The sequence below is a fragment of the Carcharodon carcharias genome, chromosome 5 (assembly GCF_017639515.1).
Source record: "Carcharodon carcharias isolate sCarCar2 chromosome 5, sCarCar2.pri, whole genome shotgun sequence".
Lineage (NCBI taxonomy): Eukaryota > Metazoa > Chordata > Chondrichthyes > Lamniformes > Lamnidae > Carcharodon > Carcharodon carcharias.
The window spans coordinates 49323508-49341377 of NC_054471.1; the positions used below are offsets into that span (position 1 = coordinate 49323508).

The 17870-nt window shown below is 41.8% G+C and overlaps 1 protein-coding gene across 1 annotated transcript in view; it reads left to right on the forward strand.

The window, feature by feature from the left end:
* The first annotated feature begins 409 nt into the window (after positions 1–409).
* Positions 410–17870, forward strand: part of sec63 (SEC63 homolog, protein translocation regulator) — a 104316-nt gene continuing 86855 nt past the window's right edge. The window contains exon 1 of the mRNA XM_041188564.1: positions 410–609. Coding sequence (XP_041044498.1) covers positions 486–609 — 124 coding nt within the window. The 5' untranslated portion in view covers positions 410–485. The remainder of the gene's footprint in view (positions 610–17870) is intronic.

The window sequence follows — 17870 nt, forward strand, 5'->3', positions numbered from 1 at the left end:
TGCTAGTTATACCTTTTGCTTGCTATAAATGGGATGCAGATGGTTTCCAAATCTCAGACCTGTTGTCAGGACTTTTATGGAAATTGTTGGTTGCCAACTTTCCAAGCTTGGCACCTACAAGGCAGAACCAATTGGGTGGGGGGCACTAGAGGGTTGGGGGGGGGAGGAGAAGGATGAAGGGAAATGCTGACAGTGTGTCCAAGTGTTCATATGTCGTGCGGCAGAAAGAATCCAAATTACAATCATCAGGGGAACATTCCAATCCCGAACTGACTCTTTCTCACAATGTCCCTGGAGGAACGTGCGCTTGCTTGCGTGCGTGCGTGCGCGCACGTGCGCGCCCAGCGCGGTCGCCGTCTCCGCCGCCGCTGTGCGTGCGCGCCCAGCGCGGTCGCCGTCGCCGCTGCGCGTGCGCAGTGCCACGTCCGTGCTTGTGGTAGAGGAGCCGAGCTTGAGGCCCGGGAGGAGCAGCGGGAAGCCCAGCCATGGCCGGCCAGCAGTTCCAGTACGACGACAGCGGCAATACCTCCTTCTATTTCCTCACGTCCTTCGTGGGACTTCTCGTCATCCCGGCTACTTTTTACCTCTGGCCCAAAGATCAGAACGACGGTGAGTCCAGCAGCAACAGCAGAGGAGGAGGAGGAGGATATGATTTTTTTTTGGGGGGGGGGTGGGAGAGAGAGGTTTGTTCTTAAAATGAATAATAAAAATGCAATCTGTTTTCCTTATAACACCAATGAGAAACCTTCTCCTCCCCTTCCCCTCCCCGCAGTCATTCTGGAAACACGGGCTCATGCTGCCCGCTCAACACGCTCACAGAGGGATCGCCGAAGCAAAGCCCATGTTGCGGGGCCCTGCTGTATTTCGGGGGGTTGGGGGGGGGGGGGGGGGGGGGGGGGTGTTGGGGGAAACGTTTACACAACGTGCCCCCACCTCCGGGTACTTCCTTCCCAACACCGGGGTGCTGCCGATCCCCACTCTTTTAAGTCCTGCCTAAAAGTTTCTGGATGGATAATCTGTGGCTGTTCGACTTCTGCCGGTTTATGAGTTTAAAAAAAAATATACCCTGTGTTGTAATTTGTTTATTTAAGCAGAGCTTTATGAAATGTAGATTCATTAACTCTCCATTTGTCTCTGAAAAGGTGCGGAATGGTGTTTCTGCTTTTTTTTTGTGCGGGGTTGGTGGTGGTGGTTGGGGGCGGAATTGGGTGAAGAGGTTTGGGGTGTTTCTGAATAAATCTTCCCAGCAGTATTCCTGCTACCTTACTGTATGTGTTACTTTTTGCTACACCGTATGCTTTTGCCCAGGAACTTTAATACATTTCAGTTTCAAGTGGGGCTACTACATTCGGCTTTCTCTTGTTATCACGACTTAAATAGAAGTCAAAATACTTGCTGTTAAGTATTTCAGTGTTTGTACAAATGAACCAAGGGTTTAAAATGCTGGGAATCTCAATAATACTAGAAGCGCTCAGTAGGTTGGTCAACATTTGTGAAGAAAGACAAGTTAACTAGTTTCCAGTTTATTGAAAGTTGCACCTGAAAAGTTAAGATTACTTTTATCTTTATAGATGCTAATAGACATGTTATTATAAATTCCCTGTAACTGAATCTAATGGGCTGTGACATTTGAAACTATTTCTAGGACTTTAATGTGAGCAGTGAGTGTATATGGGAATCAAACTACAGGCAGACTTTTGCATTTATTAATACTTAGAGGACATTTTAATGTGAAATAGCAGGTTTGATGCATAGCTCCATGATATATGCTAGCACAGTCATTACAAATTCAATATGATTAGAAAATGAGGAAATGAGTGACTATTTTGGGTTATGGTTTGAATACTGTTGTTGACCTGATATGAGAATCAATGAATGATTGCACAAATTGGCTAAATGCCATGCGTAGCATCCTTAATATGGTGAAATTCAGATCCTAACTTTGTTTAACCATCTATTTATTCCACCAAAGTATTGCACTTTGAAAGGAGACTGTACCGGTTCAAAATCTAGCGTTAAATGTATTCTAAATGCACTATTGAAGTTGCCATCTGCAAGTGTAAGTGTTAAAAGATTACAAATAATTTCTGATCTTTCTGACATGTCCAGTGGCTAAAATATTTAGTCCCCATTCCATTATGAATCCTATATCCCAGTGTAATGTCTGCATGGACATACAAAGCAATTTCATAACTGGTTGAACTGTTGCCTGAAGCCAAAGCCAAGCTCATCTGCAGTTCTGTATGGTTTTGTAATGGTGAGTGATGCAGACCTAAAATATTTATCATGAGCCATCTCCCTCTCACATGACCTGCCTATTTCCATCTCTTTACCAACACCCCCCCTCCCCCCCCACCCCTGAATTAAGTTGTGTAGGTAGATAACTATAAGTTACAGAAATGTTACAGTGCAGAAGACAGTCATTTGGTCCTGTCTGCACTGGCTCTCCAAATAACCAATTCCCCCAAGTGCCATTCTCCTGCCTTCTCTCTGTAATCCTGCACAATCTTCCTTTTCAGGTAACAATCTAATTCCCTTTTGAATGCTTCGATTGAACCTGTGTCCAACAGACTCTCAGGCAGTGCATTCCTGACCTTAAGTGCACACTGCATTGAAAAGTTTTTTTTCTCGTATTGTGTTTGCTTCTTTTGCCAATCACTTTAAATCTGTGCCCTCATTCTCTATCCTTTCACAAGTGAGAAGTTTCTCCCTATCCACTCTGTCCAGATCCCTCATGATTTAGAATACCTCTGTCAAATCTCCTCTCAGCCTTCTTTTATCCAAGGAAAACAGTCCTAACTTATCCAATCTATCTTAATAACTGAAGTTTCTCACCCTGGAACCATTTTCGTGAATCCTCTCTGTACTTCCTCCAATGCTTTCACGTCCTTCCTAAAGTGCGGTGCCCAGAACTGGACGCAATACTCCAGTTGAAACCGAACTAGTGACTTGTACAAGCTTAACATAACCTCTTTGCTCTTGTACTCTGCCTCTATTAATAAAGCCTAGGATATTATGCTTTATTAACCCCAGTCTCAACCTGTCCTGCCACCTTTCATGACTTTTACACATATGCACCCAGGTCCCATTACTCCTGCACCCAGTATAGAGTTGCACCCTTTATTTTATATTGTGTCTCCATGTTCTTCTACCTAGAAGGATCACTTCACATTTCTCTGCATTGAACTTCATCTGGTACCTGTCTGCCCACACACCTATGTCCTTTTGAAGTTCAGCACTATCCTTGCAGTTCACAATCCTTCCAAGCTTCATATCAGCTGCCAACTTTGAAATTGTGCACTGTACGAGGCATCGTTTTCTATTAGAAACAATTGGTGAGGGGTACCACTCTGCGTCAGCCATGGGGCAGGCGAAGAGGCAGGTCCCAAGCCTACTTCAGCTGGCATGGGAATTGAACCCATGCTCTTACAATAATTTGAACCACAAGGTAGCTATCGAGCCGACTGAGCTAACCAGTCCCTTTTAGGTTGTATATTTTAACTTGTTTTAAGTACACAGAATCTAATGCTTTTCTATCAAGAACTAAAGCCACTATTAGACTAGTGTCCCACACTGTATGACTGAAAGGAAAAAATATTTCATAAGTTTTGAAATAATGCCTCAATTTTGTAGCTTGAATTAAACTGACACTTTAGTTGAGCTTGTACGCATTCAAGAAAGCTAGAACTGTTCATAAATTTGAAGCCACATGTCTTGCCAGATGAGTTGAGTGTAATATCTTTGTGCTACATTGCATCAAAACTAAGATGGTTAAGCAACTATTGCTGGGCCATTTTGTGAAGCAGTTCCAGTGTGTAAATATATGCTTGACCTTATCTGGTGTGTGACTGGAATGATTTCTCTTCATGGCATTCTGAATAAAATTTTTTTCTATGAATCGCAATGTGCTTGATATCAATAGAAACTCAAAAGTTTATCAGGCATTCCTATAGATTACCTTGTATCGAGGTTAGCTTGTTTACCTATATAAAAACAAAAAACTGCGGATGCTGGAAATCCAAAACAAAAACAGAATTACCTGGAAAAACTCAGCATGAGGATTCGAAACGTCAACTCTTTTCTTCTCCGCCGATGCTGCCAGACCTGCTGAGTTTTTCCAGGTAATTCTGTTTTTGTTTTAGCTTGTTTACCTCCTGCTTGTGTTGATTACAATATTCCATGAACACAAGAATTGAAGCAGTGTGTTCTTGTCCAGCTCAATAAAAGTGCAGCCCAATATCCAGTAATACTACCTGTACACTGGGACATAACACACTCATTTATTAGGTGTTGGAAAACTTAAAAAATATTGGGCAATAATCAAGCATGCTCATGCTTAAACAAGTTACATTGTAAGTTTCTATCTAGTCTGCAATTGGTAGAATTTTATTTATTTAAAAATCTGTCTGGGTACTAGGAACAGGAGTAGGCCATTCAGCTCATCGAGCTTGCTCTGCCATTTAATTAGATAACCGTTGATCTTCTGCCTCAATGCCATTTTTCCACACTATCCCCATATCCCTTGATGTCAGTCTCTAGAAATATATTGATTTCTGTCATTCAAGACTCAATGACTCAATGCTCAATGATTGAGCTTCCACAGCCTTCTGGGGTAGCGAATTCCAAAGATTCACCACCCTCTGAGTGAATAAATTCCTCCTCATCTCAGTCTTGGTTCTTTGACCAGCCTTAGCCTATGTTACTAGCCTGTTTAGCTTATTTCAGACATTGACAGTAGCTAATGTGGTCTGTTACATGCCAAATTGAAGAATTTCATATGTGGTCTTGGAGAGTTATATTGCTAGTAGAAGTGAGTGTGCCACTGATTCTGTGATCTTGTGACTGCCCTGGTCCCAATGATGTTGGCAGCAACTGCATTTGTACAGCATTCTTCTCATATCTCATATCCTCGACATCGGAGAGACCAAACGTAAACTGGGCGACCGCTTTGCAGAACACCGGCGGTCTGTCCGCAAGAATGACCCAAACCTCCCTGTCGCTTGCCATTTTAACACTCCACCCTGCTCTCTTGCCCACGTGTCTGTCCTTGGCTTGCTGCATTGTTCCAGTGAAGCCCAACACAAACTGGAGGAACACCACCTCATCTTCCGACTAGGCACTTTACAACCTTCCGGACTGAATATTGAATTCAACAACTTTAGGTCCTGAACTCCCTCCTCCATCCCCACCCCCTTTCTGTTTCTTCCCCCTTCCTTTTGTTTTTTCCAATAAATGATATAGATTTTTCTTTTCCCACCTATTTCCATTATTTTTAAATATTTTTAAATCTTTTATGCTCCCCCCACTAGAGCTATACCTTAATTCCCCAACCATCCAATCTTAATTAGCACATTCGTTTAGATATATATCACCAACTTCAACACCTATGTGTTCTTTTGTTCTGTTGTCTGTGACATCTTTTGATTTATCTGCCTCTATTACTGCTTGCTTGTGCCTACAACCACACCCCCCCCTCCACCTCTCCTCCTCCCCCCCCCCCCCCCCCCCCCCCCCCCCCCCCCCCCCCCCCCCCACACCCCCAACCACACCTTAAACCAGCTTATATTTCACCCCTTCCTTGGATTCACCTACTTCTATTGAAGGGTCATGAGGACTCGAAAGGTCAACTCTTTTCTTCTCCGCCGATGCTGCCAGACCTGCTGAGTTTTTCCAGGTAATTCTGTTTTTGTTTTGGATTTCCAGCATCTGCAGTTTTTTGTTTTTATTTCTTCTCATATCTTCCTGCTTGGTGTTTACATATATTCATATTTTTAAGTTGTGATTCCTGATATTTGCTTGAAACTGTTCTTTTCAATTCCTTCGTGAACTTTAAAATAGCAATCCAATCACATTTTCCAACACGAACAAGCACAACACTTCCTTAATCTTATGTCAACTTTCATTTCATCTCCAGATTATTCTTCAGCTTTTAGGTGCAACAGTATCCTTCTTGGCTGGATAGAAATGCAGGATGTTGCTCCAGATGAGATTTTACTGCAGGGCTTCCCAAACTGTGGGTCACAACCCCATGGAGACAAGATCTTGAGGTCGTGAGTTGTGAGGCAGCAATGGCTGCCATGGTCCTCAGATTGAATGTTAGCAGCTGTGCAGCCCCTTTAAATCCTCATGGCTTTTTCTGTTGCTGGGCATGGCATAACGGACAGATCTTTGGGGTCTGATTGCTGCTGCAAAAGAAGCCCGGGAAAAGGTAGGTTTTCTTTTTTTAAAAACCCTGCAGCTTAAACAACTCCCAACGTGCTGAACTCCGCCCCAGCAGCTGAGGCTACCCCGCTGAGGTCACGCATACTTTGAGGCATTAAAATGGGGTTGCACTGGCAAAAAGTTTGGGGAGCACTGTTTACTGCTTTTTACGGTGACAATGCACCCATTTGATTTATACTTTCCTTCTGCCAATTTTACCCCATACCACCTTTGCCATTTTTACTGCAGCTAGGTATAGTGCTGATCATTTCATTGATTCATGTGTTATATTCCAGCCTTGGCTCAATGTTTCCTCTCAGTTTTGAATCAAGTCCATGGAGTTTACAGACTTATTCCAGAACCTGGAATCCAAAATTGAGACGGCCACTTTAATATAGCATTGAAGAAGTGCTGCATTGTGGAGGTGTCATCCTTCAGATGAAATAATTAGCTGCTTTCTCAGATTAAAACAAATCAGATGGCACTAATCGAAGAGGAAAGGAATTCTTCTGGTATCCTGGTCAGTATTTACCTTTCAACACCATAGATGATCTGATCATTTATTTTCAGGCAGTTTGTGCGAGCTTGATGTCTGTAAATTGGCTGCCCCATTTTTTATGTGACAGTTATGGCTACATTTCAAAAGTACTTCATTGGCTCTAAAGCAATTTTGAGGTCATGAAAAGTGCTATATCAATGTAAGTCTGTCTTTTAGAATCCTTTGGTACGATACTTTGCTCTTTTCTTGATTTCGTGCACATTGAGTTGTGTTTACCACCCATTGACCTAGTTATTTAAAAAGACATTACAATACTGCTCCATGCAGAAGGATTTACCATTATTTTCTCCTTAATTCAGTATTGTTTGCAGACTTGCACATTTTGCATACTCTTGTCTTCACCCAGATTATGTTTGGTAGTATCTATTGATGCATGGCAACAATTATTAAGGCAGATAGGATTTTAGAATAAAAACAAAAAAACTGCGGATGCTGGAAATCCTAAACAAAAACAGAATTACCTGGAAAAACTCAGCAGGTCTGGCAGCATCGGCGGAGAAGAAAAGAGTTGATGTTTCGAGTCCTCATGACCCTTCAACAGAACTGTTGAAGGGTCATGAGGACTCGAAACATCAACTCTTTACTTCTCCGCCGATGCTGCCAGACCTGCTGAGTTTTTCCAGGTAATCCTGTTTTTGTTTAGGATTTTAGAATAAGTTGGTTGCTATAGAGTCCAGGCTCAAATATTGACACCTCAAAGCATTGTTGAGATTATAGTTGGAGGATAGCTGGTTTTACCCATTATATTTAAGAAAAGGCATAGAGGTGTGAAGTTATAAATCAATGGCTACTTAGCGAAGGTAGAAAATTGAATCAGTATTTCACCCTCCTGTCTTTAAGGACTCACTTACTTTTGGGGTATAGCTTTGTAGTGGCCAACAGATCTCAGGACCCCTGTCTGTTAAGCCCTTGGAGTTAGTATCCAAAAGCTGTTGACTGTGAGGAAGAAGCTTTGTAACCCAGCAATCTTTTCACAACCATCATCCACATCGGTAAGATAAAAGTAAAATACTGCAGATGCTGGAAATCAGAAATAAAAACAGAAAATGCTCAGCAGGTCTGACTGTTTCTCACTCCACAGACAACTGTCAGATCTGCTGAGTTTTTCCAGCATTTTCTGCTTTTATTCTACATAGGTGTATTTTCCAGCAAGGTGACAGGATAATAATCAAGTATTTTTTATTTCTTGGGACTTGTGTGTTTGATGGCAAGGCCAGCATTTGTTGCCCATTCCTAGTTGCCTTTGAAAGTGGCTTGCTAGGCCATTTTAGAAGGCAGGTAAGAGTCAGCCACATTGCTGTGGGTCTGGAGTCACATCTAGGCCAAACCGGGTAAGGGTAGCAGATTTCCCTCCCTAAAGGACATTAGTGAACCATTAGGGGAAGAAGGAAATTGACAAAAAAGGATGGGGGAAAAACACAGGCGATGAAACTAGGGAGCAGAGCTGGGGTGATACTAAATTTTGCTTTTAAAAGCTAGCATCTGGTAGGAGGGTGTTAGAAGAATGAAAGATTTGAATCTTTACAACAATCAGTGATAGTTTCATGGTCACCATTACTGAGACTAGCTTTCAATTCCAGATTTATTAATTGCATTTAAAGTCTACCAACTGCCATGGTGGGATTTGAACCTGTGTCCCTAGAGCATTTGCCTAGACCTCTGGATTACTAGTCCAGTGACATTGCCACTATGCCACCATCTCCCCCTAAAGTGGGATCTTCCCTGTCATCAAAGACTTTACAGAGCACTTTAGTTGCTAATGTCGAAGAGGAGGAAAGAGAAATAGAAGTTAAAATATCTGTTGGGTGTCCTTGAAGTTTTCCTAGCAGCTGGTTTGACAATGTGCTTGATTTATACCCTGGGCTAGTCTCCTCTCTTTCACTGCTAGTTGCGTGGTCCAAGGAGATCAAGAAAAAGACGTGAAGAGCATGCAACATATTTAGTTAAAGCTGAGGATCAAGATAAGGCATTATGTATTGATTGCAAGTGCCAACATTTTGTGAGCACATTCTTGTGCTATTGGCAGCTGTTAACGATCCCCAAGTGCTTGCTGCATAATACTGTGCTTCTCCAAAGTATCTTTTAACTAATCTTTGGAAATTAAGCTTATGGTTGTACATGGTTTAGGAATGTGGTACTTAAACTGCGAAGAAATATCATGAACCTGGCTTTAATAACCAACTGCATAATTTTTAGCTATTCTATAAAGCAACTTAGAAATAGTAATTTAGCATTTAATCTTTTTGGTTTCTGGAATAGTATTTGAGCTTTTGAGATGTGTATAATTTTCTTTATCGAATATAGAAACTCCTTTTTAAAACTTTTTTTTTGGTTTTCCCCTCTTGATTTTTTTTGCCACAGGGTTCTTTCTTGCCCAGCCCCCTCCCAAATGCTTTCTGCCTGCACTGAGATTTCATATGTGCAGGGTGACTTCCAAGGCTATACTCAAGGCCATAGTTCAATGGTGCAAATTGATCGTGAGGTTGACAAGCTACTTGACCACGGGGCCATTTCTCTGCCTGTGCTTAGCCGGTATTCATGCAAGCACAGTTCCAGCAAGTGGATAGTAATTAAAGTCCTTTATGAACTCCCTTCTTCTCCAACCCCCTCCCAATTACAACTCCTGTTCACCAGCTGTTAACTGCATAAATGAGCTGATATATTGGAACGTCCACAGAATAGGTTAATTTCTGAAGACAAGTTTATTGTAATATCCTTCCCTTTTTTTTGTAAACCTCATTAGGACTCTTGCTATTATGTCACCACCACCATGCTTTGGAAGTGGGATGTAACGACAGAACAAAAATCCAACATTAGTTCTCAAAACAACCAGTAAGTGTCCAGAGAGATATGATTTGGAGCAAAATGAGTAAACAGACACTTAACAAATCATTTTACTCAGCAATAAATTAAAAATCTCAAATGCATTCAAATTTTCTTTTTCGTAGCAGTGGTAATGATGAAGACATCACCACAGCTGTCTGTGTAAATGGTAATCATGCTGAGCTTGGATGATTACTTTTGGCTGGTTTCATTGCAAATAGAGAAAATGTAATGAGATCTAAACAGAAGGTCCTATCAGATCAAATTAGTTTGAGACAATTTATTTGGGCAAATCGCAATTGGTTCCATTACATCTGGTTGCCAGCTGTTGGCCTCAATAGGTCGGGCAGCATCTGTGGAGTGGGAAAAAGAGTTATGTTTCAGTTTGACCTTTTTAAAATTGGTTCTTGCCAGTTTTAAAGAAGCTGCTGGACATTTTAACCGTTCAACTTTCACAATTGGGGCTAAGAAGTCAATAAATACAAACTTGTTGAGTCTTGAGCAAGATTAGAAGGAAGGTGGAATAGACAGCTGATGTTGTGTTCACTTTGAAAATAAGTATAAATATTTATCTACTAAGAGATTTCAGGCTAAAATTATGGAACTTAGATTATTGGATACTGTGTGGACCATTATGGCTGCTGGTGTTAGACATTAAAGTGAAAGCGGAAGGTGTGATATTTACACACAGTATGCACCAGCTCTATTCAGATTAAATAGTTGTCCAGGGATAAGATATTAAGAGTTCTAAATTTGAATTCTGTCTGAGCTTTTAAATTGGGGTTATGTAACCACAGGGTGAAGTACTGGTGGTCTGTTTTTGGGGATGTTAGCAGCAGAGTAGTATAAGTTGCTGATCTAAAAGGAGGTTTTTGTGGAGCCTAAACACCGGCATGGACCAGTTGGACTTGTTTATGTTGTAAATTCATTGCAATTTTGTAATGCTTTAAGATATTTTACCACAACACTAAATTTTTCTGGCTTGTGCAATAAATAAGATCTGTGGCAATGTTTGCCACAAGTCCTGTTGGGACTGTCATCCATAATGTAAAATGAGAAAGTGGTCGTAGATTATTGATTTTGTTTGAAAATTCGGTTAAATGTCAGCATTATCTTCGCTATCCTGAATTAGCTTTAGGTATTCTCTTTATCTTTTACTTTTGATCTTTTAGCTTGGCCCATGGTGTAGTTTTTGGCTTTGCTTTACCCTCTCCCCTTCTGATGAACTCTCATGTCTGTGGAGTTTTAAAAAGGTAAACCACTGAACCATAATGCATTGCTCTAGATTTGATTGTTTTTGGCATGTGCCAACACCTGATGCACCGCCAGAAGAAATATTTGATACAAAGATTATTGCAGGACTCCAGTTTGATAATGACGTTTATCAATCCACCAGATAGGAACTCAAAAGCAAGTAATGCAGCCACACTGGCCAGAAATTTGTCCAAGAAACCTTTGTAAAAAGGTTTCTCTTCAAAGGACCTTGATTGCATCCACAGGCCTTCTGTTAGTTTACTGTGGTGACAGGCGTTTGGCCTAACCAGTCCATTTTGGTGTCTATCCTCCACATGAACAGGAATACAAATTCCTGTTCCAATATAGTCTTATGTCCTTCAACTGCCTATCTAACCTATTCTTAACTGTTGATAAGATTTCAGATTCAAATGCTAACTGTGGCAGTACATTCCACAGCTTCACAACTGTTTTAAAAATATGTTTCTCCTTCTCTCTGTCCTAAATTGTACATTTAATCTCGTACCTATATTCCTTTGTTCTAAATTCCTCATAACTCACAATATCTAATTTTGTATGTCTCATCCTTTTGTCATCTCAATGTACTTCTTCTAGAAAAAATAGTTATAATTTTTCAAGTTTTGAGTTTATATTTCCTTCTACCACTGAATGATTTACAAACCCTTACTATATCCTCTCTATTGCCTCAACAGGAACAAGTAGCACAGTGGTAATGTTACTGGACTAGTTATCCAGAGGTCTGAATGAATGCTCTGGAGATATGAATTCCCATTGCAACAGTTGCATTAATTAATGAAATTAACCTGGATGTAAAGCTAGTCTCAGTAAGAATGACTATGACAGTGCTGCATTAACATAAAAACGCATCTTGCTTACTAATGCCCTTCAGGGAAGGAAATCTACCATCCTTACCCGGCCTGGCCTGTTTGAGAGTCCAGACCCACAGCAATGTTTGACTCTTAAACTGCCCTCTGAAAGGGCCTAGGAATCCATTCAGTTATATCAAACCACTGCACAGAAATTGCATAAGAATAAAGCTGGATTTCCCATCGGGTTTTGGAAATAACAAAGGTACATCCTGCCCAGTTGTCCTCACTAACTTCTGGGGACTTGGGCCAAAATTAGGTGGGATGTCCCACAGGCTAGTCAAGCATCAGACTGTCACAGTCGCACTCTCAGAATCAGACCTTACAGACAGCCTCCTATCCCTGAGTATGTCCTGTCCCACCAGCAGGACAGTACCACCGAAGATGATGACAAAGTAGTATACATTTGAGAGGGAATGACCCTAGAAGCGTAGCATTGACTTTGGATCTCATGGGATGTCATTTATTCAGGCCAAACATGGACAAGGAAACCTTCTGCTGATCACCACTTCCTGCCCTTTCCCAGTTGATGCATCAGTATTGCTCCATTTGAACACCACTTGATAGAAGCACTCAGAGTAACAAGGGCACAGAATGTGCTCTAGGTGGGGGACTTCAATTTCCATCACCAAGAGTGATTTGGTGGCATCACTACTTACCAAGCTAGCTGAGTCCTGAAGGAGTATCTGCCAGATTGGGAGTTGCAGCTGATGGTAAGACCCAAAGGGAAACCTACTTGACCTTATTCTCACCAATCTACCTGTCACAGATGCATCTCTCATTGACAGTATTGATATGAGGGCCCGCAGCACAGTGCTTGTGGTGACAAAGTCCCATTCTCGTGTTGATGACACCATCTATTGTGTTGTGTGGCATTCCCATTGTGCTGAAAGGGTAGGTTCAGTACAGATACAGAAGCTCAATACTGGGTATCAGCAGCAACAGAATTGTATCAATTGCAATCTGTAATCTCGTAGCCTGGTATATTCCTCACTCCACCGCTGCCATCAAGCTTGGGATCAACCCTGGTTCAATGGAGTGTCAGAAGGCTTGCCAGAAGCAGCACCAGACATACCTAAAAATGAGATGTCAACCTACTGAAGCTATACAGGAATAATTGCATGCCAAACAAAGAAAGCAACATGCGATAGACAGAGCTAAGAAATCCCACAATCAACAGATCAGGTCAAAGCTTTGCAGTTCTGTCATATCCAGTCTAATCGGAGGAGAAGGCTCCATAAATATCCCTATCCTCGAAGAGGGGGGGATCCCAATATATCAGTGCAAAAGACAAGGCTGAAACATTCGCAACCATCTTCAGCCAGAAGTGCCTAATGGATGATCCATTTCGGCCTCCTCCCGAGGTCCTCAGCATCACAGATGCCAATTCTATCCACTCCTCAAGAAACGGCTGAAGGCACTCCATACCGGAAAACCTATGGGTACTGACAATAGCAATAGTACTTCAGACTTGTGTTCCAGAACTAGCTCCGCCCCGTGCCAGGCTGTTCCAGTGCAGCTACAATCCTGCCATCTACCCGACAATATGGAAAAATTTCCCGGGTATGCCCTATCCACAAATATCAGGACGTCCATCAGTAAAGTGATGGAAGGGGTCATCAAAAGTGCTGTCAAGTGGCACTTGCTTACACTAACCTGCTTACTGATGCTCAGTTTGGGTTCCACCAGGGTCACTACTCAGTTCCTGGCCTCATTATAGCCTTAGTTCAAACACAGAGAAAAGAGCTGAGCAGAAGAGGGGAAGCGAGAGTGACTACCCTTGACGTCAAGGCAGTATTTGAAGAGTGTGGTGTCAAGGAGCCCAAGCAAAACTGAAGTCAATGGGAATCGATGGGGCGGGGGAGAACTTCTAGTTGGGGTCTGACTTAGCGCAAAGGAAGGTAGTTGTGGTTGTTGGAGGTCAATCATCCCACTGTCAGGACATTGCTGCAGGATTCCTTTGGGCAATGTCCCTGGCCCAACCAACTTCAGTTGTTTCATCAATGATCTTCCTCCATCATAAGGTCAGAAGTGGGTTTGCTGATTGTTGCACAATGTTCAGCACCATTTGCAAATCCTATGCCCAGCAGCCTGTGTCACTATACAAGAAGTCCTGGACAACATTAGGCCTGGGGCTGAAGTGGCAAGTAACATTTGCGCTACAAAGTACAATGCAATGACCATCTCCTAAAAGAAAATCTGACTGTCTGCCCTGCCTATTCAGTGGCATTACCATCACTGAATCCCCCAGTATCAACATCCTAGGTGTTACTATTGACCAGAAACTGAACTGGACCAGCTATTTAAACACTGACTACAAGAGTAGGTCAGGGGCTGGGACTTCTGCAGCAAGTATCTTACTACCTCACTCCCCGAAGCCTGAGCACCATCTACAAGGCACAAATCATAAAATCACAGAATATTAACGGCACAGAAGGAGGCCATTTGGCTCAACATGTGTGCACCGGCTTTCCAAATGAGTATTATGATCTGGGGCCATCGCCCTGCCTTTTCCTTTTACCCCTGCACATTGTTTCTCTTCAAATAATCATCTAATACCCTCTTGAATACCTCGATTGAACCTGCCTCCACTACACTTCCAGGCCCTGCATTCCGGACCTGAACCATTTGTTGTGTGAAAAAGTTTTTTCTCATGTCAATTTGCTACTTTTGCAAATCGCTTTAAATCTGTGCCCTCTCGTTCTTGATCATTTTACAAGCAGGAACAGCTTCTCCCTCTCTACTCTGTCCAGCCCCCTCATGATTTTGAGCATTTCTATCAAATCTTCTCCTTAGCCTTCTCTCCAAGGAGAGCAGTCCCAAATTCTCCAATCTATCCTCATAGCTGAAGTTTCTCATCCCTGGAATCATTCTTGTGAACCTCTTCTGCATTCTCTCCAAATCAAGTGTGTGATGGAATACTTACCACTTGCCTGGATGAATGCAGCTCCAACAACACTCAAAGTTTGACACCATCCAGGACAAAACAGTCCACTTGATGGGCACCCCTTCCACCAACTCCCTGCACCACAGTGGCAGCAGTGTGTCTTATACCAAGGCTCCTTCTACAGCTCCTTACAAACCCAGACCTCTACTATCAAGAAAGACCAGGGCAGCAGATACATGGGAACACCACCTGCAAGTTTTCCTCCAAGCCACACACCACCATAACTTGGAACTATATTGCCATTCCTTCACTGTTGCTGGGCCAAAATCCTGGAATTTCCTAACAGCACTGTGGGAGCACCTGCACCAGATGGACTGAGCACAAATTTCCTTCTCTGTAAATTAGTTCCTGTCTCATCTCATCAGTAGAGACCCTCATTCATGTCTTTGCTATCTCTCGACCTGACCATTCCAATGCACTGCTGATTGATCTCCCTCATTCTACCTTTTCCAAGCCTGATGTCACCAAACTCTTGCTCTCCGTGCCTTAATTTGTACCAAGCCCCAATTGCCTCACCCCTGTGCTCGCTGACCTTCATTGACTCAGGGTTAAGCAATGCCTTGATTTTAAAATTCCCATCCTTGTTTTCAAATCCCTCCACATCTTTGCCTCTCCCTCTAGGAACCTCCTCCAGTTCCAAACCCTCTGAGATATCTGCACTCCTCTAAATCTGGCGCCTCAAGCATCCTCAGTTAAAATCCCCTCCCCACCCTGTTGGCTGCGCCTTCAATTACCTAGGCCCTAAACTCCAGAATTCCCTCCCCCTACCTCTTTGCTTTGCTTTCCTCTTTTAAGACACTCCTTAAAACCTACCTCTTTGATCAAGCTTGTTGTTATTTGACCTAATAACTCCTTAAATGGCTTGGTGTCATATTTTGTTTTATAATACTCTTGTGAAGTGCCTGGGGGTGTTTCATTACATTACAGCCACAAGTATATGTAGTTGTAAAAAAGTACCATAAGGAGAAAGCTGTAGAAAACTTTACTTGTAGCTTAATGGATGTGTTGCCTTTGGCCTAGGATTCATATGTCAATCCTACTTAGCCTATCTGCATTCTTGTGTTGGGGTCAATAGACTACAGTACCTTTTATTTATGAGTGGAAGAAAATGAAACAATGTTTTGATTTCACCGTTAAGGGAAGCATATGTTTTGGGGAGGGCATTTTGTAGACAAGAAGATGTGAAGTGTTGATCTACAATACGTAAGATATGTTTTGCTTCATATATTTAATCGCCATTTTCTAGGCTTGTAGTTAGTGAGATACACTGTAACCTCTCTGGAATGTTTGGTGCTGAGTCACTTTTGGATTTCGGAATTTTCTACATCATGGAATGATAAAATATCTAAACACAAGTGTGTGAATCAGGAAATACCATAAATATAAATATTTACCTGAAACAGAAAACATTAAACTAGAACTAGGGGACTGTTTAAAAATAAATGGCCTCCCATTCAAGGTGGAGATAAATTTTTTATGAGGGTTGTGAATCTGGAATTCACTTCCTGAGAGCATTGGAGGCAGGGCCACCGAATATTTTTAAGGCAGAGGTAGATAGTTTTTGATTAACAAGGGAGTCAAAGGGTACATGGGATAGGCATGGAAGTGGAGTTGAGGCCACAGTTGGGTCAGCCATGATCTTATTGAATGGTGGAGGAGGTTTGAGGGGCCAAATGGTCCTCTCCTCTTAATTAATTTTTTGAATTATAAAGCAGCAATAAAATTGTTTTAGTTATCCAAATACTGAATCTTCCATATTTCTGACTTGAAATACAGGACTAAAATGATGTTGATGATGTTGACAGAATGTGCTCAAAAAATATCTGGACAACTGGTGTTTCTGAAAAATAGATTTCCGGGCTAGCAAAATTAGTGTAAAGATAAAGAAGCTTGTGTTTGTCTTCCCCATGCGTCTTATACTCTAGGGTACCCATGGGTATCTCTGTGACCTCATCCCTCTATTCCCTCTTCCCGGACCTGGTTTTGTTGCTAAACAATGGATGGAGCAGAAAAGTGATGAGTTTTACTGAAATTTATTAATGCGTTTTATGTTGTCCTGTATTTAATCAACAAACCACTTTACTTAAGGACATTTGTAAAACATCCAGACCCTCTGTTCGTGAAATGGGCTGTATGAGAGCAAGTTCTTTAATTTATCCATCAGAAATCTAAATCTCTGTGAACTGATTAAGGAGAATGAGATGTATATGTTAGCTTTCTCGCTTCTATTGCACAACACCCAGTTTTTACAGAACAGGCACTAAGGATTTTGTGTTTAACACCTGTGAAGAAAGACAGATTTTCATTTATATTGTGCCTTTCACAATTTCAGGACATCCTAAACGCTTTACAGCCAAATAAGTACTTTTGAAATGTGGAAAATGCATCACAGCAAGATTGCACAAACAGCATTGTGATAATGACCAGATGTTTGTTATTATGATATTGTTTGAGGGATGCATATTGGCCAGGACATTGGGGATAGTCCCCCTGCTCCCCTTTGAAATAATGCCTGGAGATATATCCACCTGATGGGGACAGATTGGGTCTCGGTTTAACATCTCATCCAGAAGATGGCACCTCCGACAGTGCAGCACTCCTGCAGTATGCATTGGAGTGTCGATCTTTCTTTTGTGCCCACATTCTGGATTGGGACTTGAACCCATAATGTTTTGAATCCAAGGCAAGCGCTGAACCACTGCTGACACAGTATGTAATATGTGTATTGTAATGGATAACCATATTATCTTGTTGCACGGATTACATTCAATTTTCAAAAATTCAGTCCTTTTTTGGTTACTTAAATCAGAAAATCGCTTTATTCACGAAGTATGTTTTTTGATAACTGAATACAGTTAAGGCCTAGGGCCCTGCAGGACTTATTGTAGACTTTGAGCCATTGAAGTTTTTGGGATGGGGTTGAGATTTACATTTGTTGCCTGAAAACTGCATGAAACATTGCCTTATTATTTATGTTTGTGAACTTCAATGTATCTTAAAGAAATGCTTCAGGGAATAAACATAATTGAAAATCCGAAATACAGGTACAGTGTTTCAAAACCAGAGTTGTCTGAAAACCAGACATTATTAGAATGTGCCATGCATTAAGTTTGATGGAGTAAAATTTAAAAAAAAAACTTACCTGGACAATTCGGCTAGGTGCTGCATTAATATGGTGTGGCGCTGGACTAATTATCAGCTTCGCCGCTTGCCAGTCTCT